The 26,679-nt window shown below is 44.7% G+C and overlaps 2 protein-coding genes across 2 annotated transcripts in view; one reads left to right on the forward strand and one right to left on the reverse strand.

Moving 5' to 3' along the window:
* PCSK2 (proprotein convertase subtilisin/kexin type 2) overlaps window positions 1–3,252 on the forward strand; it is a gene marked incomplete at its 5' end in the record, with an annotated part of 100,261 nt that extends 97,009 nt beyond the window's left edge. The window contains one exon of the mRNA XM_084283476.1: window positions 540–3,252. Within this exon, the coding sequence (XP_084139602.1) occupies window positions 540–1,026 (487 nt within the window). The 3' untranslated portion in view covers window positions 1,027–3,252. The remainder of the gene's footprint in view (window positions 1–539) is intronic.
* A 3,772-nt stretch (window positions 3,253–7,024) lies between these two features.
* Window positions 7,025–25,089, reverse strand: BFSP1 (beaded filament structural protein 1; the record flags this gene model as incomplete). Its single annotated transcript, XM_084283369.1, is given in 9 exon segments — window positions 7,025–7,968; window positions 9,914–9,999; window positions 11,925–12,102; window positions 12,105–12,120; window positions 14,937–15,044; window positions 15,744–15,836; window positions 16,678–16,773; window positions 19,384–19,444; window positions 24,719–25,089. Coding segments are annotated over 9 exon segments (1,953 nt in total).
* Between the last annotated feature and the right edge of the window lie 1,590 nt (window positions 25,090–26,679).

Here is a 26,679-nt window from a genome sequence, read left to right on the forward strand (position 1 = left end):
AAAAATATTTTCCAAATGAGCTGGAAGTAGGATCCAACCTTAGAGTCAGTTTCCAAATCAGAGAAAGGATCCAGACTTGAATATGACTGCACTGAAAATCCGTGCAGCTGGCTCTTGAGACTCCAGAGTCATTTGCTGCCGTCCTTTAAGGTGACTGACACAACCACCCGCGGCTCGTTAATCGGCCATAGACGTAATTGTGCAATTACCCAATATAGCAGTGATCGGTAGAGGCAGCTATTAAATATATGTTAGCATTTCTCAAATAGCAGCATATGCTTCTTAATTGTATTCCTTCTCTCACTGTGTAGGTGTACATTTCATAATGTATTTCCAAATTACAGTTTTAATACCATTTTCTAAAATGAGAGTATTTTCTTTCTGGCTAAGTTTGCAGCTATTATTTCCTTACCTTTCCATGTATTAATAAGGAAGCTAGTACAGGTTTTTCTGTGAGGCACCAGAAGAGTGGTTTTAGAATAAGTCATGTCATGCTGCATATATCCTTTTCATTTGCTTCATTATCTTTTGACCTGCAGAAAGATACCACCAAGTGGCAAGCTGCTCCTCACACTTACAACTGATGCGTGTGAGGGGAAGGAAAATTTTGTCCGTTACCTTGAACACGTCCAAGCAGTTATAACTGTGAATTCAACTAGGCGAGGAGATCTCAACATCAACATGACCTCGCCGATGGGAACAAAATCCATTCTACTGAGCCGGCGTCCCAGGGATGACGACTCCAAGGTGGGTTTTGACAAATGGCCTTTCATGACCACACACACTTGGGGAGAAGACCCCCGAGGCACCTGGGTCCTAGAGATTGGGTTTGTCGGCGGTGTGCCACAGCGGGGCGTGCTGAAGGAGTGGACACTGATGCTGCATGGGACCCAGAGCGCACCCTATATAGACCAAATAGTAAAAGATTATCAGTCCAAACTTGCCATGTCCAAGAAGGAAGAGCTGGAAGAAGAATTAGACGAAGCAGTGGAGAGAAGCCTGAAGAGTATACTGAGCAAGAACTAGTCTGTTCTGCATGATGGTGTCTTTCCTTTCCCAGACCCCTCTATTCACCTTTCTACTATCCAAACCTCTGTGTTAGACATATTACAATGATCGTCTCTGTAGCCAAATTATCACACTTTCTTGATTTTAAAGTCTTATATCTTGTCAATAATTATTTTAATTACCACTGAAGCAATCATTTTTTTACTCTAAACCACGAATATATTGTCCCCCACCAAATACTATGTACAGTTTGTGACTGTAAATGATTTTTCTTCTGTGTCATACAAATAGGTAATACCTGCAAACACGTTTATGGCTTTTCCCTTCATATTTTTGTGATACATGTTGTTTGTATTAAAAAAAAAAAAAAAAGAAAGAGTGAATTTTAACATTGGCAGTTGGTGATAATGGGTGCATTTAAAAAAATATTGTGAGAGAGGGAATCACAAAGAGTTTGGTTGGCTGGAGAGGTCTTTGAATGTCTAACAGCTCCTTTTGCATCATGGACTTCAGTGGGACTTTCCCCCTGGGTTCAACCAAAGTAGCACTAGACCCTATAAAAAGAAATAATCCACAGATGAAGAAAAATTACCCATACAATTTGCAGAAACTAATTCTTCTCAGAGCATTCTTTAGTATATACACTTACACAACATACACACTAGCACTTCAGCTGCAGAATGGTTCAATGAGCATGCAATAAGGAAGGCCAGGTGATGCTAAAGCCAGGTGACAAGAAGTGCATTGCAAACAGGGTCAGGGCATTCTAGAAGCACAAATTTCAAGAGCTTTTTTCGTTTCTTTTTTGTTTAGTTTACTTTTGGCTTTTGTTTTTAATGTTGGCAATTTAAATCAATATACCATCTTACAGCAGCATAAGCACATAGGGAAAGCACAGACCCCTGTTTTCTGGGGTTTGTAAACCTGGCTGTCAGTAAATTGCTGTGGGAAAATTTGAAGTATGCAGCTTCAGTCCCAGAGCAATTTTTTATTCAGATTTCATTAAAAAGAAAAAAAAAAAAAAAGAAAGAAAGAAAAAAGTTATTTTTGTGTTATACAAATATATTTAAGGAGAAAAATATGCCTACATTATTTACATGTAATGCAAAGTTGGCCTTCTTGGGAAATAAAATGTAGTGTGTTTGGGAAGATTTGTCAGTAATCATTGCTCTTTGGCATTTAAAGAGTCAGTCCCATCTTCACTTCTCATATGTGAGTAAATTCAGTCTCTCCTGCCCATGGAGTCTGCTCTGGCTATTGCCACAAGACATAACGTTCCCTCAAGGGGGATTCCTCATGCTAACAACCACTACATGTTCTCAGGTGTGAGATCCCAATTTGAACGTTTGAATAATAAAGGGTCTTGATTTTGCAAATGCTTAGGCACTCACAGTAAAATCCGTGAACCTACTCAAATAGTAATTTTAAGCAGGTGCTTAAGATGTTTGAGGATCCAAGATCTACTTTTTAGCAGTGACTGGTTTCAGAGTTTTATTATGTATTTTTAATATACAGAGTATTCATCTAAAGTGTTTTAATAAGAGTTTTCCTGGGTAATCAGGTGCATTGTGGTAGAAACGTATTCAGTAAGTAAATATTTATCTAACAAATCAAAAATGCAACCCAAAGGTTATATGGTGCATACATTTCATTGAAGAATGTATAATTTATTCTGTTATTTCAAGTGAATATCCATCTTTTATCCTTTCACAAGGCCTGTTCTTTCCTTCACAAATCCAAATGCAAATAAACAGCTCAACCTACTTGAAGTCTATGTGAATTACATTGTAAACCCAAGACAAGCAGCCTCACACCTTTCACAGGTTCTTTGTTACATGCAGCAGTCCATTAAGACAACGGAGTCACATTTGGATAAATGGTATTTCAGCAGGAGATGAATCAGGCACTGCATGATTTTATTTTAAAAATGCTCTTAGTTATTTGTTCAAACACATTATAGTGCCAACTATGTTCAACGTGATGATTTAGAAATTACCCAAAAGACAAGACAGGCCTACTTCAAACCATGAACTGGAGCTCATGAGGCATAACCCTAAACTCTGTGAAGTTAAATGAGGGGACAGGTTCGTTGGTGGCTGTTTGGAACCAAAGGGACTGCGCTGACTTCAACAGGTTTTCAGGGAAGGCACAGAATTCTCAGAAAGAGCACCATGTACAGATCAGAGGGAAGAATTTACCATATATATTTATTTATGCATACTCCCGTATGTCTAAATGCATAGAACACCCCAGTGGTATCTCTCTCTCTCTCCCCATATTACATACAATATGTATATTCACAGTATGTTACATATATTTGCTTACAAATATCTACAGAATTACATATGGTATGTAATGTATAACACATACACACACTTACTTTTTGTGTATGTGTTCAAAGAAACAGAGAGAACTGGAAGCTACTGAAGGACTTCTAAAATGTGGAAAAAGTTTTGGAATCAGAAATGTCCATGTGGAAATCTTAAATGAATGTGTACATTCCTTTCCATTGCATTCATGTGATTTTGCAAGGCTGTTTCGTCATTAAATATCTTATATAGCAACAAAATAACTAGATGGTTGTTCATATTTTCATAATGTTGACTTATTATATTAAGCGAAAGATCACAACAACGATAAACAGAAATGGTGAGTTTTGATATAAGTATATATAAAGTTAAGTGTATATACAATACAGAGATCTACTTCAAATTCTTCAGAATTTTTGCATCAGGGGATTGCTGAAAAAATATGTCCAGTTAGACAAAGTTTTTATGATATTGCTGATGGAAAATAAAGTTAATTTGTTAGTATTTATAATAAAGGGGAAAATGAAGCTCATGGTTTGAAACAGGTGAATATTGTTTAACTAACACCCTGTGATGATGTTTTATAATCTGAGTAAAATAAAGAGCTGTTGTAAACTGGCAGGCCCTATCATCATTGCTTACCCATAGGTACATGGGAGGTAAGCTGATACAGGCGGGATGCCTTCCTAGCCCTCTGCTTTTTATACTTTTCATACTGATAAGGAAATTTGTGTCCCATGTTGGAGACTAAGAAAACAAACACGATCCTATGAACCAGCTGATAACAGTACGTGAATGGTAACAGGCTTTAGTTAGTTCTGTGACGTGGTGGGATGCAGGAGATTATGGGTGCAGGCTAGGAGGAGCCTTGGGCATTACTTACATGGTTCAGCCAGGCTCCAGGGAAAGCTCTGCAAGTGTGTGAGGCTGTGCAGCTGCTGGACTGCTGCTCTCACTGGGGAAGGGGATGGATGCTCAGGACAGACAGTGACATTTTTTGAACCGTGTTTCATAAGCAATGGCAGTTCAGGCCCTGAGGAAACAACAGGATCTGCCACAGCAGTGCTTTTCTCTGCTGTCTGGAGCACTTTGAGACACACAAAAAAACTGGTTTCCCTCTACCTCCCTACTTCCCACCCACACTTTTGGATACTTTTTAAACACACATAATCCCATAGTACAGGGTGTGTGTGCTTTTGAAATATAATTTCTTACTATTTCTGCAGTAGTAAAAGATGGCCGGGAGGCTCCTTTTCTAGCTCTTATCACTGAGGCAGGAACATGGCTGTGTTAACCTGTGCCTCAGCCCAGGCTTTACTGAACAGATGCTCAGAAGTATTTCATCATTACACTTCAGCATTTTAGTATTTGAGAATCTGCATTTAAAGCAGCGGTTAATCCACCTATCAGGAGATTTAACAGCCCTGCCAGCACTGTCACTGCCAACAATGTGTACTAGTGCTTTTCTATGTCCTTGTCATCTGTATTTCACAATGAGAATCTGCCCATCACCTGCTGCCCTACTGGGCCACTGCTGTGCGTGCATGTGGCAGGCCAGCGATCTGATCAGCATTTAGGCCGTAGAGCTTCGTGGTCCTTGATTTCCCCTGAGGCTGGTGTCAGCGGCGCACTCAGCACCAGCTCGGTTTGAGTCCTGCAGCTCCGCGTTGTTGCTGGTGCAGGACCACCACGTGCTGCCCAGCTCCTGCGCCGTGGGAGCCCCTTTACACTGAGCAGCCACTGACCAGGGCTTAAGAGCATCAGAAAAACCTCTGTGTGCCAGCACGGAACAGCTGGAAGTGGCAGGGGATAGTCACACCTGTGGTACCTAACTCAGGCTCTCCTGAAATATTGCTTCCTTTCCATCGACTAAAGGATTTTTTATATTCTGAGCATTAAGTTCTCTGTACTGCAGTGAGATTAAGATGGTTGGGGATTACCCAGTTCTGGCTACATGCCGCATGAATCTGTTTGCATCCTGTTTTGTTACGGAATTATTAACCAGGCTTCCTGTTGCTGCAGACTTCTTTGAATTTGCAGTAGTCACAACCTGCTTCCAGCATGGGTAACGCTGAGCAGCTGCTCCCAGCTCACCAGAGTGCAGCCTGTGCATGCTTTGATAAATCCCTTCTATGCAGGTATTTACAGTGCTAAGAAACTCAAGATCACCAAAACCTGTAGCAAGAAATGTCTGGCATCTATTCCCACAGCTTTTCAATAAAACAGCATCCAAAAATAATCCTGACTTAAAAAAAGTGACTGTGTGGGATCACCTGTCCCTGGTTTCAAGAATAAGGTGCCATTTCACCAGACAGAACAGCCTCAACAGATGCGATACTAAACCTGCACTGGAAGTTACTAAGGAGAAAATAACAATATTGAAGGAAAGTCTCACTGGCTGTGAGAAGACAGTCAAGAAGTCACGAGCTCAGGCTAGCCAGCTCTTTCCTCCCCAGCTGACGGGCATAATGAGATAGAAAGGAAAGCCCTAACAATGCAGTGGGCTCGAAAATAAAACTTTAAAAACTCTGCTGGGATGGGAAAAGGAAAAGTGCAGAGCCAACCCAGTAAAGCATTTCAATGGGTACTTCACTTTAATGGTTTGTTGGTTTTGTTAAGCCTAAAGTCAAGCTGAGGCCTAAATGATTTACTGCAGCAGAGCTTTAAATCATGCTCTACATGAGCACATCTGCAGGGACTTCTTTTTCTCTTCCTGAGTCAAGGATCTCTGGAGGATGTTACAGAAGTACTGCTTTGTGCTTCTCCAGGAATGGCGACATGGGAAGGCACCACTCGTTGTTCCCTGTGGTGCTGCAGGTGACTAGAATGCAACAGGCTCACATAGCAGAGTTAAACTGCAAAATGCTACAGTCCAAGGAAATGCCTAACGAGAAAATACCAAAATGCAGTCTTTTAAATTGTCTGCAGTCTGCTTAAAAGCTGCTTGCCAATCTTAAATACCTTAATTGTGCTGGTGAAAGAAAAATTACGCTTTTAGTGTATTTTATAAGGGTTTTCCTTGCTTTACTTTGGTGGAACTTCAAATTTTATTCTGAGAAGATGTGCAGTAAGAGCTTATGTCAAACACGGAGAGTTTTTCTTCATACCCAAAAAGAGCATTCTGCCAAGCTCACCTCTAGTTAAAGACTGTAAATGAGAGAGGTGTGGAATAGGTTACAAAAGTCAGGTTTTCAGCTCCTCCTTTGGAAGGACTCCTGCATACCCAGTCAGGTAACTTTTAATAGCAGAGCCTAGTGTGCAATGGTAAAGGCAACACACACCCGCAGTGGGTATTTCTGTAGAAGGCAAAGCTTTTATTAAAGGAACCAGATGTCACAAGTTAACATTTGCAGCTGTCTGACAGAGGAGGAATCGTATGGCAGCTAGAGAAGCAGTAGGGGAATATGCACTGGCAACCTGCCCTGGATACTTTGGAAAGCCAGGCAACTCAATAATGGTAATTGATTTCAACTTGTCCTAATCATGAAAGTAAGTCGCACAGAATGTGCCTACTGCTCCTCGTCCTGGAGCGTTCTCACAGTTGTTACACCAAAGGTGAGCCTACATCAGACAGGATTGCCATCAAAGTCTCAATCTAGTCCATACCAAACAGCAAAACTCTCACTACTGTATCATTCGGTCAGGAAAAAAGAATACATCATTTAAGAACTACGCCAGACAAGTTGACTACCGAGGATGAGTGTCACTTAGGAGCCTTTGTCACCCGGTTTCTTCTTGCTTGTCTTCTCTATCATTGTCTCCACGATCATTGCTGTCTCTTCATACGTCTGAATTCTGTCATCGGAAAACTTCTCGATGGACTCCACCACCTCCACCTTCTCATAGCTCATTGAGCCAGGCAAGCCTGCTTCCCTGAAGAGAAGGTCCTGCTTATCTTCGCGGTCATACTCTGTCTCTCGAAGGACTCCTGGCTCTGTTGGGCTTATGGGACCTGGGGAAGGAGTTGTTTCAGGCTCAGAGATGTCTGGATACTTTGTGACTTGCTCAATTTTTCCTCTTCTTTTGTCCCATTCAAACATGTCTTCTTTCTCTTCTTCTTTCAGTTTATCTTGGGGTTCAAACTCTTCCCTCCTTTCACAGACATCCCTCTTTTCTGATGGCTCAGTGGGCTCGGGCAGCTCTGGTATGGGCTCCACATCACCACTGATTGTCACCTTCCCATTGCTGGTGGAAACCGTGATTCCTCCCCCAGCCGGGATGGAGGAGGACAAGAAGCAAGGTTCTTCATAGCCTCCCTCCCCAGTTACCAGCACGTAACGTCCTTTAGGATGGGAATCGGTTTTAGCTTCTGGTCGCTTGTAAACTCTTATTTTCTCCCTCACAATGTTACACAATTTATCAAAGGCTTTACTTATCTGGGCTCCATCGGGTACATCCTCTGGGACTATTTCTTTTTCAACAAGTTTTAATCCTTCCTGCCCAGGTTCACATGTGACCGAGCCTTCATGCCTGAACTCCATCTGATCTTGGTCAAGGTCAAAAACTTCCAGAGTTCTTTCATACGTTTTTTCAGGCGAGAGCCCATCGGTTATGTCTTTAGACATGATCTCCTTTTTCCTGAAAATTTTCTTTGTCAGCGCTTTTTGTCTGGGCTTTACACTGGCAATCTCCTGCATAGCCTGGGTGATATCTAGGGGAGATGAAAACAAAGCAAACAAACAGTGCTGGACACAGCTGCTGCAAATGCTAAAGCCATCCCTCACCCTCACTGCTGTAGGTGGAGACTGAACGCAGCCAAATGTGAGCACAGCTTCCCGTGGCACATTGGGCAGATGTTTCTTTTCCTGACCCCCCCTTTGGCCAAGCAGCGATTTGGCATCTGAGACAGCCCCTTCCATACACAGCACGAGGACACGGCGACTTTGCAGCACGAAAGGCAGCGGCACAGCACATTCCCCTGTCACAAGGCCTGTATTTGTATTCAGCAGCAGAGTTTAGAGCCTGCTGCTGCAGCTGGGCTCAGCACCATCCTCCCAGGCATTGTGGCAGCTCCCTGAGCTGGACAGCAAACCTCATCTCCCAGAGACTGAAGCCACGTGCCCAAAGTCAGAGCCCCAGTCCAGCAGTGGGAGTCAGTGGGAAAAGGCTGCCTGGCCTTGTACAGCTCCACAAGCTGCAAGGGGTTTGGGGGAGTGTGAGGGAAACCCCAAAATCTTATTTAAAACCTTCCCACTGTGTGCTGAGTGGCTGGGTGAGTGGTCCAGGCCTAAAGGGAAAGGCGAGCGCCAGCAGCAGCTGCTCCCGTGTTCCCAAAGACAGGTTCTGAGGGTGTCCCCTGCAGGGCCTCCAACAGGACAGCGGGGGGACGCCTCGGCCTTGGGTCCCGGTGGGGCTCAGAGCCAGCCAGGCCTCCCCTGCCATTTTGGGGTGGGGGCAGAGGCAGGGAGGCAGATCAGGAGGGAGCAGCACGCAGCAGTGGGTGCGGAGCTGGGAGCCACCCAGCCAGCAGAGCTACATTGCTGCCTCTCTGACTGCTGATGCCCAGCTGCTAACTGTGGGCCCTGTCGCAGCTCAGGAGCAGCAGGAGCACAAGGAGGCTACTGACTTCCATGGCATGAGTAGCTCGAGCAGAGAAGGCAGAGGGATCAGTACTGGGAATTACAGGAACACGAGGACCAACTGACATTAAGATGCCTTCCCAAAGCAGCTGTGCTTGGCCAGTGTCACAGCTACAGGCACATAAAGTGCCCTGTGAGCCTTGCAGGCAACACGCAGAGGTATAGTTCGAGATGGGCCGAATCCTCAGCGGGTATAAAACACCCCTCGGCAGGACAGCAGTTATATACAGCTGCTGAGGATTTGGCCTCATACCTTATGGGCCCACTCCATTTAAAATGCTACATTTCACAGGACAGCTAGACAAATTACACCTGCACTCCAAAAAAACCCAGCCCTTATTCAACAAAAGACAGTGTATCTTCAATCTCAGGAGTGGTTTGTTGCCAGTAAAAACCCAGCGACCTTGGATTTCGGCTATAGTGAGCGATGGTGTGTGCTGTAACTAACTACAAACTCCCTGCTCTATGAACAAACTCCCCTTTTTGTTAAGCTGTCCCCTGTTTAGTCCTGGCCATTCCCACGTCACTGGGAAATGGAACAAACATCCTGATTCTAACAGGCAATCCTACAGCACAGAGGAAGCTCTCCGTCCCGAGGAGACCAGGCCATGGCACATAAACAGGATGAAAGCAATATCCTCTGCCGGCCTGCCGCACTAACCCTGTCCTGATGCTGCCTGCACATGATCTAAGTGTGGGACAACTTGCAGCAAGCCAGCAAAATACACCCCAGCTCCTTGCACAGTTTCAGGTGCCTTTGACTTTGCTCTATTGATTGGCGTAAGTAGAAAACTGCAAAAATAAGCAAAAAAAAAAAAAAAAAAGTTTGCTTGTGGCTTTGGCCTTTGACAGCTTGTCCCAAAGGCAGCTGAGCTAAGCTGAAACCGCTGCATTTACTGAACAAGCCTTGAGTCAGGCTGTTGCAGCTGGTGTTCATATGGAAGACAAATGGAAAAACAGCTTAAATTACAGTGATGCTGCTCTTGACAGACACAGGAAGACATGGCACAGGTTTACCTCTTCCCCTCGAAGCTTGAGGCTGGACAGGTCTATAGATCTGCGTGAAGAGTGTGACTGGCGTTCCTGCTATAGCAGAGTTTAACCTGCCGGAGAAGATGCGCATCAGTCAGACCTCTCCCCTCATTTCCATCAGGAGCAAGTGAAATCGTGCAAAATGAAACATGGAGGTTAAAGAAATGCATTTCTCTGTGATGAGGAGTTACAGAGAGCAATGGGAGCCTGTTCATTGTCTGGGACAATCAATACAGCCACAGCACCTTCACAGGCGTCAGGCTGGCTTCCACCAGCAGGAGTCGGGAGCAGTACACTGGTAATAAAAATCCACAGCGACACGTTTGTACTTTACCACAGCACTCAGAAAGGATGGGGAGATTTTGGATGGCAAGCAGTCAGTCCAGGCCTGCCAAGACCTGTACGTCAGCTGTGTCTCTGCCTCCCACTTGTGCCTCAGCAAGAACAGGGACCAAGGGGTGTGCCCCCGAGGAAGCGGCCGTACATTGCGATGTGAGGGAGAAAGCTGGCAGCACACGTCAACAGGCACCAGCTCATTTTCCCTTTTATGACTTTTAAGAGTGTCTCCCTTTGTTGTGGGGGGAAAAAAAGACTTAATAAGTCTCTAAGTCATGAAAAAATAAAGATTCAAGATACAGATAAAAAGCTAGTCTCATGCTGAGCTCCTCCTCGACAGAGGAATCAGAAGGCACCAGGTGAGTCAGACCCTGAGTGTTTTGAGCCTGTCAGTGTATGGAAAAAGTCTTGGCCTATAAGATTTGCTTCAACTCATACACGCTTTTGCAATAGCCTCCAGTCCAGGGCTATGAAAGGGATGCAAAGCTGCACCTGCAGCTCTTTCCATCAGTCACTTCAGTGAACTCTGCAGTGAGGTGGCTCTGTCTGCCTTTCACCCTGGAGCTGGCTGAGTCTCTCAGAGAAATACACCATCTTTTGCCATACCGTGTAGCTTCCAACATACGTTCATATCTGTTATTTAACTCCTAAAGCATGACAGTAACTTCATTTCAAAGGGAAAAAATGGCTCCAGTGGTAAAATGTAGATTCTCCTATGGCCAAGCTTTTCAGAGGTAGCTGTGCAGTGGGGATTTTTCTCTTTGAGTATCTGAAACGGATGTGATTTTCCTGACAAATCCTTCCTGAACAACAGAGCCTCTTTGGAAGCGTCACAGGATGCATTCTCCAAATGACACCATCACCTTGCAAATGCTAGCCAGTAAAATATGAGATTTGGTGGAATCACCTGCATACGCCTGACTTCAGAAGGGCAAGAGAAAACTGAGCAGTCTTCCTTGGAAAATATTTGAGCAGTTGGTAGTATTAAGGGTTAAAATTTTAAATGAGAGGCTGGCTTACACACAAACCAGTTACCCTATCTGTGGCCTGTGCAAGTCTGCTCTGCCAGCACTTGAGAGAAGATTTTTGCCTGGAGGGAGGACATACACACCGTGCAGACACTTAGACCTAGAGCTGTGTCTAGCTTAGCGCTGCAGCTCCTCTTGCAGCCAAGAGAAAGAGCCAAATCTTGACTTTCAGTGCTGAGAATTACCCTAATGAGATACTTCTGATCAAAACACTGTCCAAAATGAGATGCTGGAGGTTGGATTAAAAATCTGTTGCCCATGTGTGAAACACTGAATTGGCTATGAGTTAGTGTCCTTCCCTGCATCTTCTGGATGACCCAGGGCAGTGGTTTGGGCACCCAGGGGTCTAGCCCTGCAGCAGCAGCCCGTGCAAGTGGCAACAGCCGCTGCTGTGAAAGCCCAGCTCCTTGCCTCTTGTGAGGCTGATGGGCAACATCTAGGGAGCCAGTGCTCCTCTGTTGATTTAAGCACAACCTGCACTTTTCTTTACCCTATTCCTCCCTTGCCTGAAGAGTGGCTTTGCTGTGAGGAGTGCTTTGCTTTACAGGACATTTGCCCTTGAACAGACATTTTTTTTAAATGAGATGGAAGAGATCAGCAGGCCCTTTGGCAGCATACAAACCCAGCCTTACCGGCTGTCCTCGTTCTCGATGATGCGTTTGTAGCGTTCCAGCTCGTTCTCCAGGGACTGCTGGTAGATCACCAGCTGGCGGCAGTCGGTCGTGTACTTCTCCAAGGTCCTCTCAGCTTCTTCTATCCCCTTCCTGAGGTTTTCGATCTGCTCATTGTAAAGCTGAATTTCATCATCGCTTGCTCCAGCATGGTTGTCTGGTAGACAAAGTTAGTGAGTGAGTAAAAGAATCAGCTCTAAATTATTTGGCATCCCCACCTAACAGGCATTTTCTCTAACAGGTATTAACTGTTAATAAACAGCTTTATTAAGCTGTATGATGCTGCACTGCTGACTTACAGTTTCACCGTGTTTGTTTAGTTATTCAAATCCAATACATCTCCATCCCCTCGTCTATCCCTGGTCTCCCACTACACAGTCTGAAGCAGGGAAAGAGCTGTGTCATGTCTCCTTCCCTGTGCACATGGGGCTGGCTGACATCTCACTGCATGAGCTGCAGCTCACTGTGGGCAGCCTGTGAAGAGTGGGCAGAGTCTTAAGAGAAAAAGGAGCCGTCTCTCATCTCTGGTAGGCAGAAAGAGCTTAACAGCTGGGAAAATGTGTGCAGGCAAAACCTGTTCTTCCTTAGCTGTGGTCCACAGACCAAGCACTGGAGGATAAGGAAGGATCATTACAAGAAAGAGAGAAAGAGAGAAGAATAGAGAAAAGAGAGAAAGAAAGAGAGAAAGAAAGAAGAGAAAGGAAGAGAGAAAGGAAGAGAGAAAGGAAGAGAGAAAGGAAGAGAGAAAGAAGAAGAGAGAAAGAAGAGAGAAGAAGAGAGAAAGAGAGAAAGAGAGAAAGAGAGAAAGAGAGAAAGAGAGAAAGAGAGAAAGAGAGAAAGAGAGAAAGAGAGAAAGAGAGAGAGAAGAAAGAAAGAAAGAAAGAAAGAAAGAAAGAAAGAAAGAAAGAAAGAAAGAAAGAAAGAAAGAAAGAAAGAAAGAAAGAAAGAAAGAAAGAAAAAGCGCTACCCTTTTTCATTTATTCCTGGGCTTTTTGACTGTAGGAAAGAAAAAAAAAAAAAAAAAAAAAACAGACTTTGAGACTTTGTGCTAAGGCCTAAGTAGCAGTCATTGGAGTGCACATTAACCAGCAGGTGGCGTGAGTTCCTTGCAGAAGCAAGGGACAGGATTTACAAGTGGGCTATTTGACTGTGTAATTCTGCTCTTGCTTTAATTTGCTGATTTTTGGCTATTTATCATAGTTTCTTTATCACTTAGGATTTTCTTTTTCCTTTTTCAAACACTTTTTAAAGAGATGCCTTCTCAAAAAGCTAATGGGACAATGACTGGCTAATGGATTCTTTAATAATTGATTGATCCATCTATGTTACAGGCAAGAGTTTCAAAAACCTTTTAAGAGCCTGAATTTAGGAGGTAAGTCCCTTGGCATTAATTTGTTTATGCTGTGGTGTCAGAGTGCACCAACAGGTGAACCCCTTCTGCGTTCAGTGATCACAAGGTGGAATCCATAACCTGGGTGCCACGTGGTTGTCATATTCAGAAACATGAGAGCAAAGGCCCTCAGAGACAACTCAGTCATCAGATTGAGCCTTTGCTGTCACAAGCAACCATGTCATTGCCTTCCAATCATTTATTTCACTCTTTTAATCTCCAAGTGTGAGAAGGAATCAATTAATAAATTATCTCTAAATGGGACACGAAGATTTCATTTTGAAAGCAGCACGATTAATTCCCCAAAGAGCACATCTCTTCATTTGCCAGCAGAAGGGTGATTTTCTCCTCCTGCCTCTATATTGATTTGTGATCTCACTTGTCACTATATTGATTCCTGCCCTCGCTGGAGCACATTTGTCCTTTCCAACAAAGCATCAGACACGAGTAAGAGACTGAGGAAAAGACCTGGGGGTATCACCGTCCCCATGTACTCTAGTGAGAAAAGTTATGCCCTAAAAGTTGGAGCTGCTGCTACAGCCATCTAGAAGAGTCCAAAATCCCACCACAAGGTATTTTATTATTGTATCAGCCCTTCCCACACATACAGAGGACTGACAGCCTGAGGCACAAAAGAAGCTGCACTTGGAGAGTATAAGGTGGTCATTCTCTCACCCTATCTGCTAAGAAAACATTCAGCTGTGTTGAGGTAGATCTGACATTTGCAGTTCTATGAGGCTGGTTTCAGCGCAGCCTTCAGCTGCTACCCCATCTCTTGCCTCCTTTGTCCTCGCCTCCTGCATCTTGGCACTGCTCACTCAGACACTGGCTGGAGGAGGAAGGCTGATTTACTGCAGGCTTGTCAGGGAGATAGGCAGGAGCAATGAGAAAAATGAGTAAGCAATAAGAAATGGGCAGCCGTTTTCTGCAAATCAGGAATTGGCAGAAAGCAGCTGTTCTTGCTGTTGGTAGCTTCTAAACACAGGACAGGTGCTATTTAGTGCTCGTTAGTGACTGGGATGAATGCATGGTGCCAAACACAGCTGGACACCTGTGTCAAAGGACATTCAGTTTTGATTACCAAGTCTATCCAGCTGTTCTCACAGCAAGCTCAGCATCCAATATGGCACTGATGGGAAGCACTGGGCAGAGCCCCGAAGATCCCCCATCATTTTTCATGGGGTCAGCTTCCAGCCTGACCTCAGTAAGACAGTGAGACCATCCTTGCATCACTTTTCTATCCACAGCCTCCTGCTGACTCGATCCCACAGAAGTTTATCTGTGATGTGGAAACCTTCTCCCACCAGCTGCTCCACTAAAGTTGAGATGGCTTCATCATGGCCAGGACACCCACTGCACAGCCCTGCCTGGCCATCAAAACCCAATAATTTGGGCCACCAAGTGGACAAGAATGAAAGATCTGCAGGAAAAGATGGAAACCAAAAGGAAAGCACACCTCCAGGTCTCCAACTCCTCTGTGCTCCCAAAACCCTGTTAAAGGCCACTCAGATTTACCATGAGGCCATGGAAACAGCAGAGTTTACAAGAACTGTGGTTGTGTTTATGGCTAGCTATGGCAGTACCTCTGTCTGCAGCTTGTATTTTTGTGCCTGTAGCTGGCAGAGGATGCTCTTGTATTCCTCCAGCTGGCTCTGTAGAACAGGGATCCTCCTTTCTGCTACCAGTTTTTCCTGGTTGGAAGAAAACAATGTGTACAGGAACGTAAGTTTCACACTATTAAAAACAGTCAAAAGAAATTGCTACTGAAAACAAACCATAAAGGCAATCAGAAAATGGCAAAAGACACATAGAAAGCTCAACAGTGAACCTCGAGAAAAGCCTTGTGGCATGACTTTATGAATAAAAGACATCATATGGCAGTGCTGTAAAAGTACGGTTTATGTTGAAATTAGACCCTATGGATGTAGCTGTTCACATCTTCTTCCAGCTAATAAATGTGAGCATAGCCACTCACATTGGTGGGAATCACCAAATTTCCATCCTGTCCATAGCAATTTATTTTATTTACAAATTTTTACCACATCTTGATCCTTCCAGACAAGATTTACTGTCTGAAAATACTCATACGTCCTGCCAGCTCCTCCTCAGATGGGAGCACAGCTACTTGACCACCTGTGCCCCAGCCATTTCTGGGACTAATACCCATGCTGGCATGCACCCGACCAACACAGTGCCCCTTCTCCTGCCCACTTCAGTTTTCCAAAGCTAGAGTTAGGTTTTCTCTCCTATGCAGAATCCAGTAGTTAATCACAGTTGTTGCGGTTTTCAGCTAAGTAGTTAGAGGATCAGTCAGGCTTTAAGAATAAACATGCATTCTTTTTTACTTAGTACCGACTGTGCAGTATGCATTTACTGACAGCAATGCTTACCTCAGATATGCCAGTGGTTATGGGGGACACGCGAGGGGTTGTCTGGATGATCTGCTGTAAAATATTGACGTAGGTCTGGATTTCCATAAGGTTCTGGGGTGAAGTAAAAAACATTTTCATCAGCAATTGTCATAGCAAGGTGCTTCCCGCAATGTTTTACACTTCTGGGGCCTGTTCCTAGATATTTAGTTCTTTCAACCCAGAGAAGTTCAGGTTATGTTAAGACGTATTTTTTTCCATGAGGTTTTAGTCCTGATTTCAACTGCAGGTGCCATGAGTTTCACCACATTTGGGATACATTACAGGCATTTGTCTAAGTGACAATACACTTCACAGCCTTACTTAAAGACTATGTAATTTCTCTTGCAAAATAAGGACCAAAAGATACCTTTGCACGTGGTCCAAAAAAGTGAGCCTCTTCTTTTAAAAGTGACAAAGATGGGACCCTGGCCTGGTACAAAGCCCTGCAGCTCTCCCAAGAAGGTGAAGGGAGCTGCATGTATTAAAGCTGGCTGCAATTTAATTATCTGGCCACAGGCTAATGGCCACAGATTAACTGGAATGCTGACCCAGAAGATCAGGAAACCCTTTCTTATGAGAGCAAGAGCTTCTTAGCATGAACTGTGAGACAGCTTGACTGGCCTGCTGTGTTAAAATCGTGATAACTGGTCAACAAATGCAAAACATTGCTACAGCTGTCAATGTTGGACCCTGAGTGAGTCAATTTGGATGCCTGCAGCCATCCAGCCCTTGGGATCCATCCCACACTGCAGTGTGTTGTGATCACTGAATATACAAAGTGCTGCATTTATGCACTAAAACACAAACTGGATGTGCTTTAATTGGCCACTGGAACAGACCGCTGAGAAGGGCAAAGCCTCACACGTGTCTCCAGAAGAAAGACCTGAAGGAGATGGCAAACCCAGCTGGTTACCTTCTTGTATCTGTCCTTCGTGGCATTGATGTCATCCTGCAGGAACTGGGACTCGATCTGCAGCTCCAGGTTGCACAGCAGCGCTTCGTCCGCTTCCTGCAAGGCAGAGACACATCTCAGTACCCACGGCTGCAGTGCCACAAACCCACAGCGGGAATCGTCCCATGAGGGCAGCAACCTGAGCAGGGATGGGAAGCCTACTGGGACAGCAGAAGGGCTATGCAACCAACAAGTAGACGCTTTATACACCGCGTTCTCCCATTGCACACCCTGCTTTTCTGCACAAATATAGTGTACAATGCAGTTTAGCACTGGCAGTGTTAAAACATGTTTATCATATGCTTTCTGAATGCTGGGAGCCAAGCAATAGACACTAGGAAACACCGATGTTTGATGCTAAATCTTGCAATGGGGCATGAGTTTTAAATGGATGGCATCAGCACAGTAAGGCATTGATTTCTCCAGTGTTTATGATAAGACCTAAAGTATCTTGATACCTTTTTACTATTCCCAGAAAAAAATCTGTTAGGAAATAAACAGACTGGTCCGAACTATTTTCACTTCTCCTTTTGGTGTGTTCTTACAAATCACAAAAGGTTTGGACCCATTTCTGGAACTAAACATGACAGATGAGCAAGACCCGAAAAAGTCAGTTTGCTGCAGAAGCTTCTATTATATTTATATGCATATATATACATGTAATTATATATATACATAAAAAAAAAGACTCAAACTTGACCTCGGTGCTATAGATTAGAACAGAACAAGAAATCTGAATTTCACCATCTGCATTGCTCACAGTAGCTTGGAAGTTGCTACAATTGTTATTTCTCAGAAAACTTCACTGTACTTCACAGAAGACCTAACTGGAAATGACTGTGTAGTTTGTCCAACTGAAAAGTGGTGGATTTATGGTGCTTTATAGCTGGAAAGCCTTTACTGAGCTCTAAGACATCGTACCAGAATAGGAGGGTTGGTGGTCCCACCCCAGCCCCCCTTTTTTTTAAGAAAGGAACATTTTAGGGAGAATTCAGTGAGTGTCACCCCAGATGTTGCATTTTAAGAGCAATACATTTAAAAAAAAAAGGATTTAAATGAGTCCCTCTAAAATTACGTACGTGTCATTACCAGCTGCAATTATGCCTCAGCGAGTGGATCATGCATTGAAAATAAAGCACAAAAATCCATGGGCGCAGCATGTGACTGGTAGAAGGGGATTTTTCTTTTTTACATGCACAGCATGCTCTGTTCCAAAAATGTGTGGATGTTAGCTGTTTCATTATGCTGCCGAGCCTCCCAGCCAGGCTTGCTGACGCGCTCGGAGGCCACCCATGTACCCGCTCTGCTCTAGAGCCATCTCCCTGCTTTGTGGGACAGCAGCTAATCCAGACCGGCACATTCGGAGCCAGTCATCACGAACGCACGCTGCTTTTCTGCACTCCTCTGCTGTCCTATTGAGAAGAAGATCAGTACAACAATGGGGATGTCAGGAGGCTTGTGGAGAGCCAAAAAAAGCCCCCAGGTCCCTAGGTAAGCAAATATTTCTGCATGTAATAAGCAAAAGCAGCATTCGACTTTCCAATGTTCCTTCAAAGGGGAAAATGCTTTTGTTTTTCGTTTCCCTTGCTTTCAGATAGGCTGGTCTCACTGGTGATGCTTTACAACACAACAGCACAGTGTATCAGCAGACCAGAAAGCTCCACATGAGCTTACTCAGGAGAAAGAGGCCAAAAGCCAGCAAAACAGGGGAAGGAAATAAAGGACCCTTTCATCACAATCGTTCCTCCATTCCAAGTTTTAACACAACATCTCTTCTCCATTTGCTTTAAACAAATTCAGAGAGCTGTTTTGGCTTTCCCTGGGAGGCAGTTTGGATGCTACATACTATCTCTGCAATGGTCTTTCTTCCACCTTCGCTCCCAATTCTCTTCCACAGAGAACCACAGACACAAACTGGAAGGAAACTGAAAGGGTTCCAGCAGAGGCGGTTCTTCCTGTGATGCTGCTTGTCATGAAGGCTTGCCACAGGTTTGAAAGGCACTGGTAAGTAAGGCAATACTTAAAGAAGCCCAGAGGAATGCCTGGAAAGGAAACAAGTTTAACATCTGCACCTGCAATTTGCTTGAAGTCAGCCCTTTTTTTACAACACCTTAACAAAACGTGTGTTTGCTGATGTAAGAAGACTGCTGCACTGCTGTACTGATCCCAGTAGCAACCCTCTCAACCAAAACTCTCATCTTCAGCAGAATTAGCCTTATGCAAACCTCGAACTAAAATCTAACAACCGCCATGGGTGTAATTACAACTAAAATACTGTTTATTTAGGGAAATCAGCTCCTACTCTTTAGGATTCAATAGGGCAACAGACCATAAGAAAGAATGGAGTCCAGTTAGTGACCTGGCTGGATTAAACTAAAGGTCCCCGAAGGCTTAAAACAGCAGTCAGACACCAGCAAAAATTTCAGTGGTGCCTAAGCAGTCAAAAAATAGGGGGAAGGTTTACGAGACAGAGAGAAAATTTCAGAATGGTCTAAAAACTGAGGCATATTCCCAAATGATTTTGCAGAACTAAGGCAATTCTTCAAAAGAAGAAGGTCACAGGGACTTCAAAACAGCTTGCTGTAGTAAATGAAACCACAGAAGAAAAAAAAAATAAATTAAAAAAAAAAGAGGAAAACCTTTTCTTTTCCATTTTTCCAGGTTTACCTTATTGAGGCGTTCAAGGGTTTCTTTTAGCTTCTGCTGATATTCACGTTCATTTCTGTACCTGCAAACAGAACAAACGAGATGAAGTTCAGTGGCACATCCTTCTGCAAACTGCATTTTTATTTGCACTGTCATGTACAATATATGCTTAACATTAAAACAAAATATGAACCTTGAATGGGGCCAGAAGATTTATTTATGCATTACTATTACTTTTTTTTTCCTTTTTAATTCGATTCTCCTTTCTTTTTATGTTCTGAAGAATGACCAGCCAATGCTATTCCCACCTCTTTCAGCATGACTCGGAAAGCCAACAGGAAGGGCTCACTCATGGGATCTGACCAGGAACATGATGGAAGAACTCGGCAGAGCAAAGGAAAGGGTTTGACTTGGTGCTCTGGATTCCCAACTTCTCCTTCTTTTGAATGATATTACCTGGGCAGGTCACTGGACTGTTTTCAATTCTTATTGTGAACAGCCAAGAAGCAAATAAATCCCATGAGGTTTCATTTCATCGTCATTCCTACAAATTTCCGTGCCTCCTCTGTCAAGTGCCGTTTTCTAACTAAACTAAAACAACATCTTTTTTGCCGAATTGTATTAACTCAAGCTCCACTTCCAAGGATACAGATAAGAACATTCAGCTTCAAAAGCAAGACTGCCTTTGTATCTGTTGTTTATTAAGTATCTCACCTCCAACCAATCTTCTACCTTATAAATTGTGTGTACTCAACAAGGAAAACTTCATTAACTTAGACAATTTCTGGCAACTGGGAAAGAATAAAGCACGTTGTGGCAGCTTGTGAAAATTAAATGTATCACTACACTGTAATGCTGGGTTTACACTCCTAGTAATAAAGAAAAAAACACAATAGTGCCAGGGTCTGAGTCCTGATGCCTTTCAGGCCTGCTCCAATCTGGCTGATTGCTGGGTCCTCACTCAAAACTTCTTCCAACGACCGGAATACTCAGCTCTGTTTTCCTTCATTCTCAAACAACCCAAATACCTGCTCTGCCACCCAGCCATCAGTCCACCTGGCAGCCTTCAGCTGCACATACAGTTAGCAATGTGTGATTTCTCTTGGAACAAGGTCTGCTTCTAAGTGATTTTCAACGCACGCCATAAGCTCAACGCAAAAGGGCTAAGGGCCTCTTAGAAATGCTTCAGAGCCCTTATGGTGAAATGTGCATGCCCCTGTGATGCTGAAATGTATGTAGGTGCAGTGGCTAACAAACTGCAGCACTGTGCTGCTTCAAACCTGATTTCCACGTTCGAGTAGTGTTTAAAAGAGGTCATATGTTTCTTAGATGGTTGCTGGCCAGCCTTTCCTGGTCCTTCAGAGCCATGAGGTTCATTTGCTTTTTTGAAAAGAAAAAAAAAAATCTTTCTCACTCAGTCAGGTAGATTTAGGGATGCAATAAACCTTCTTGGACTGTGTCAAGAAAAAGCGTTATTCGTTGTTTTTTGCATCGGGGAAAAGAAATGGAGTGGATGGAGCTGCCAGGTTCAAACAGAGCAGAACAGAGCCATGAAGGTTCCCATTACCTCACCTTCCTGAGGTTAACAGCTCTCTGCTGGGGCACTTACAGATTTACAGACATTTGCTAAGCCCCTTGAACCCTTGTACCAGGTGCTGGTCTTGTGAGACCACTGGGCATGCAGGAGGGGAGCCTGATGCCAGGCTTGGTTCTTCACCTGGGAAGCACAGCTCCAGCAATGCCGTAAATAACTTCTCCCAGCTTTAGCTGACAAACAGGCTGTGTCTGCTCTTGGAAGATGGGGCAGGGCAAGGCCCTTTTTATTTAGACCTTGTCCCTGTTGCAGTGCAAGGGCCGGCATCCCTTCAAAGAGAAAACATTCACAAGACACCCACCCACTTAGTGAGCTTCAGTGGCCGGATACTCAATTTGGTGTCAAGCCTGTGCCTTCAACATGAAAAGGGAACAAATGCTGCCTCTCTGCTGAACTCTGCTGAACTCTTCCAGCAATACAGGAGGAACCTTCTTGGCTTGCCACAAGCCAAGACAAAACTTTTCTACTGCAAAGTTTTCTGCTGACAAGTTTCTGAGGCACTTCACTAGACTTTTCTTAACAGAAACAGTTGAAATTAGGGGGCCAAAGAGAGCACAAACTGCAAATGCTGATCCTACAAGGATGACAGACAAGCTAATAATGTTTGCATTTTAGCAAACCTTGCAAGCTAGGATGAGCCCTGTGCAGGCTCTGCTCTGCCGATTTGTGAATACATTGCTACCTGCATTAGCAAGAAGCTGCTGTCAAGTGGCTCACAGCCATGGTGCAAGATTTCAGCACTCTGAGGAGTGGATGGAGGGAGGCAGGACCTCCTCACCTGCAGCTGCAGCAGATAAAACTCTCTGTACCACCAGAGAAGTGGTGGCAGTGCAGAGAACCCCTGCTGACAGGGCTTGGAGATGGCTTTGCCGAGTCCCCACATCTCTGCTCATCCCAGCTATCACGTTTTGTTACCTCTCATCAGTGTTGGGTCTCCAGTGCAGCCCCAGAGGGTGTCATCTTGTCTGAGCATCACTGCGCCGCACCGATGGGAGAGCCAAGCACCAATTTCTGTGCCTAGCGACTTCCAGGGAATTGTATTACAGGCAAAACCCGCAATATTAGCACTGAATGCATTCTAAATGAAATGATCGATTAGCAGGACTTTTAATTCCTGAAGTTAATTAATCCTGTTCAGTCAGGGGTGCTAAAACCCGGGTTTCAGTATCCTTCTGGATCTCATGGAGAGAGAAATACAGTCCTTTCCCACAGACAGATGTAATGCTGCTGTAATAATGATGCTCAATAAAATTAGCATAATTAGCCCTTTCATGAGCTGCATCCAAACAATTCTTAGCAACGCTTTTTTGCAAATTCAAGAGAAAGAATTATCCACTGGCACAGTCTGAATTATTCATGTTAATGTGAAAAGCTATGAATGTGGCTACAGAAGACTTAAAAATAAATTTAAACAGAAGATCTACTTTCCACTGGTTCATGCACATTTAATTTCACAGACACAGTGGTCCCAGCACCTACTGTGTTTAAATGTAGCTTTAAAAGGTGTGGTTATAGCTATAAATCTACTTCCCGAACTGTGAATGTGAGTAAATGAATGGGCTGCAAGAGTAAAATTCTTTATGTTAGTGAAAAGCCCAGACATTTTTCAATAACTGGTACACAACGTGGCACTCTAAGAGATTTCATTAATCCCAACATGCTGAAGTAGGTGCTTTATGTCCCCAAATGAATCAAGAATTCCCTAAGCTGCAAGTGAAGCGAGAGCACCGTGCTGCCACTGAACATGGAGCAGGGTGGGAGAGGTCTGCAGCATGGGAATAATTCTGGCTTCAGGAGCATGTCAAGACCCCAACATCACAATTATTGCTCCCATATACTGTTTAGAGAGCCTATTTGTGAGTTTCAGTAGCTGAAAGCATAGCCATCAGGATGGCTTTGAGCAGACTGCCCAGGTGGACACAGGGATCCATCAAAAGGTATTTTCTACACAGTTTGCGTATATATTTTAACTACCATGCAGCCAGCACTGAGTTTAGTCAAAATCTCACCGACACTGTGTAATGAGAACAAATGAACAAGTATCACAGCAGACAGGTAAATTATAGCACTGGCTCATAGCTCAATTGCCTGCTCACGATTACTGCAATACAAAACTGCCTCATCAGGTGCTTGTTAGCCTCTAACACTGAGTCGTGAACTCCTGACCACTTCCAGCATAAAGTCTCAGCACCCCTGCAGGGGCTGTCCTGTGCTTTCAGACAACAAGCAGAGATGGGAATTTGGCATTTCTCTCTCTTTGCTGTAGCTCCCAGCTCCCACATGCTGTTTGTGTGGCAGGTCACTGAGCTGGGCTGCAGATAATATTTAATATTTTTTTTATCTGGCTCATTTTCCTGATGAACTTCTCAGGTGCTCCATGAATAGCTCTAGCAGCACAGCGGAGCAGGAGGTGTGTGCTGGGCAGCAGGCAGAGCTTCAGAGGGCAGGTGAGGGTGTGTCAGGACTGTACAGCTCCTGAGAGCAATGTATCACCAAACCATGGCTCAGGACACAGATGGTCACCACATCAGTTGTCTCACATCTGCTTTCTGGCTCATTCCAATTGTGCAAAATGGTTGCAAAAACAAAAGGGAAGTACAAACAGTCTGACACTTACCAGTCCAGATGAAATCCGTAGAGGATCAGATTGAAAATTGATGTGATTTGGCCAAGGCCTGACAAAAAGTCTGATGGAGACAAGGGATGAGATCTCCACTGACTCATGTATGTATATCTGCAGCAGCAATGTGGTGCTGCTCCCGCTGATTCACCCTCTCCCTTATTAAAACTGTTTCTGGTGAGCGCAGTGAGCACTGCCTGGGAGCAGCAGTACTTCTACCACGGCTATGTTTCTTGAAAACGTTTATTTTTTCTCCTTCCCAACAGTGTCAGTGAGAAGGGTTTCTAAACTAGAGCATGTTATATAGAGTTTACCCCTCACTCTTTGGTGGGGAAGATGAAAATTTCCACTTCAGTCTCTACACTGCTGCTAATTTTTCCCTTCTCTCCTGTGAGCAGTCCTTATATCAGCAGCACTCACCAAGTCTTGTTGTATAGTTAATTAAGCAACATAGCCAAAACTGACTTTTGCTGGAGAGAAGGGACCACATGTGTCTGGAGGCACCTGGATGCCTCAGCCCCTCAATGTTCCTACCCTTTGATTTATTGTGCCTATGACGTTAAAGAGAGATGGTTGGGAAAAAACTGTTCTTACAGGTATTGCTTAAGTAATACAAGACAGAACTATTGGGATGCAAGGAAAAAGAGGAGGGCAATTAGGCAAGTCCCTTTCACATACCAGGAAAAAAATACTTTCTTTTCATCCACATCTGTAGTGGCTAGCACAGACTGGCCCAGGTGACTTATGGTACCTGTAATTAAGTTTCTTGGAGATGTCCTACATTACTTCAGATGTCTGGGGTCCCCTAACTCTGTGCTGCTCAGACACAAGGCTCACTTTGAGCCTTGTTACTTTTTAAATCGGGCTATTCCCTCTTTGCAGCTTGGAGCACAGCCCTCCAAGCACCCGCATCCAAACTGCACCACGGGAAGACCTGCTGCCACAGACAGGGAAAGCCGATTGGAAAGGCCGTGAAATGCAGAGCTGGAGCTCCCCAAGTCCTACACACTGTCCCTGGCCACAAGCCTGAAACACACAGCGAGACATCACCCATGCAAGAGAAGCAGCTAGCGACCAAACCTGTCCTCAGGACGTAACTACAGAAACAACACTGCCTCTTTTCCTCCCTTCTTGAGCCTTACTTGTTGCGGTACTCGTCGAGCATGCGCTGGGCATCCATCTCCTCCCGCTCCAGCTTGGCTCGGTCAGACGCCAGCTCCCGCATTCGCTGGCGGTTGAACTCGTTCTGCCCGGCAAAGGCCTCGTCCAAGCCCACCAGCTCGTCCATGCGCTGGAAGGTGTCCAGCTGCTTGCGCAGGATGGCGTTGCGCTGCTCCAGCACGCGGGCCCGGTTGATGTAGCTGGCGAAGCGCTCGTTGAGCTCCTGCAGGTTCTCCAAACCTTGGGCCTGGGCCAAGCTGTCGAATTCGGGGGAGCCCCGCAGCTCATCGTAGGCGTCCGAGCGCTCGTACTTCTCCTTGCGGACCTCGCGGAGGAAGCTGCTCCTGTACATGGCTTCGGGGGGGCTGCACGGTGCCGGCGTCCCCTCTTGCGTGCCTTCCTGCCTCTCCAGTTTGGATCCGATTTATGTCTGGGGGCCTGGGGAGGAAGAATTGACCATAATCACCCCCCCAGACGATTAGGGTTTGTCTCCAGGGCGGTTTGTGGCACTAAGGGCATGGTCTGCAGCAGTGAGCTAAATAAATGCCACTGGCCCCGCCTTGGGGCTGCGTGTCTGGGCGTCAGCAGTTCAGAGGAGCAGCAGGTGGGGGGCGAGGGGCTTTCTTTTCGAGCACTGCAACTGCAGAGCCAGAATAAAAGAGAGCAATATCCAGCTTTTGCTTGGGGGATTATCTACGAACAACAAAACGAGCGCTCTGCACTTTCAGAGGCTGAGCTCAAAGCCTGTCGTGGCCGTGTTACAGGGGAGAGCTTTGTCCTTGCTGTTGCCCCCAGGCCGTGCAGAGAGGCCTTCTGCTGAGCCAGGATTTTGGTGTGACTGGATGGCACTGCCTGATTTTTGTTATCTGACAGTTTTGCAGTTGGTTAGGATGACATGATAGTACGACTCCTGCTTCAAGCACAGGATTTGGCCCTTGGTTCTCACCTCATAGCTCTTCATGTCAGCCTTTCCTGCATGTTACTTCTATGAGGCATTAGAGGCATCAAAGCAGGAGGTGCACAGAGGTACTGAGAGTCCCATGCTAAAAGAGCCCTGCTGGGATTTAGATTTCTTCGGGAACAGCTAAATGTCATGTCCTCTTGTGACTTGGTGGACACCAAGTTACCTCATGGGGAGCCACCACCCTTCCCTCGTTCCATCCCTTCACCCCCACTGTAGCTGAATCTCACATGCTGTCCGAGAGGCTTTAGTTTCTCTGAAAGTGATGGATGTATTTCCTCAAGCATTTTTTTCAGTCTTTCCCCTTTCAAAATACTGTTTCTTGGGCCTGTTCCTCCAGAAAAACACCTATACACACAGCCAAAAAGCCCAGCAGCAAGACAGTCCAGCACTGAGATCTCTGTTAGTAATTCATTAGAATAATATATTATATTACAATAATATATTATATTAAAATAATATATTACATTAAAATAAAAATTCTGTAAACATTGCTCTTTAATCTTTAATGGACACATCTAATATGAGTATTTAGATTGTATGTCTTGGAACCTTGATGGAAGGTGGGTGGCCTCACCGGCAGCAAGTGCAGAGGTGAAGAGAGAAGCTGGGTGCTCGGTGTAATACACAATAAATGTTTGTTCATTGTCTTTTGTATTATAAAAACAAGGAGTTCCGTTTGAGGAGCGGGAGTTGCGAAAGCTCCCTGCTGAAGTAAGGAGCTGTATAATACTTGGCTAGACACTATGAAAATTCCTTTGCTTAATGTAACAAAAAAGAGAACCCCCTCCCCTTCTCTCCTTCTGCATCTCAGTTGCCTCTTGTGTTCAAAGACACTGCTGCAAAGCTCATGTAACCATCTCCTGATAAGTTGCTAAACTAGTGTATCAACATCCTGCCTTCCTGTCTCACGCTGGGCCAACATGACCAAACAAAAACAGAAGTTGAACCACAACGCTGAGGAACACTACGGCCTTCGTC

Source organism: Netta rufina, assembly GCF_964035555.1.
Source record: "Netta rufina genome assembly, chromosome: 3".
Lineage (NCBI taxonomy): Eukaryota > Metazoa > Chordata > Aves > Anseriformes > Anatidae > Netta > Netta rufina.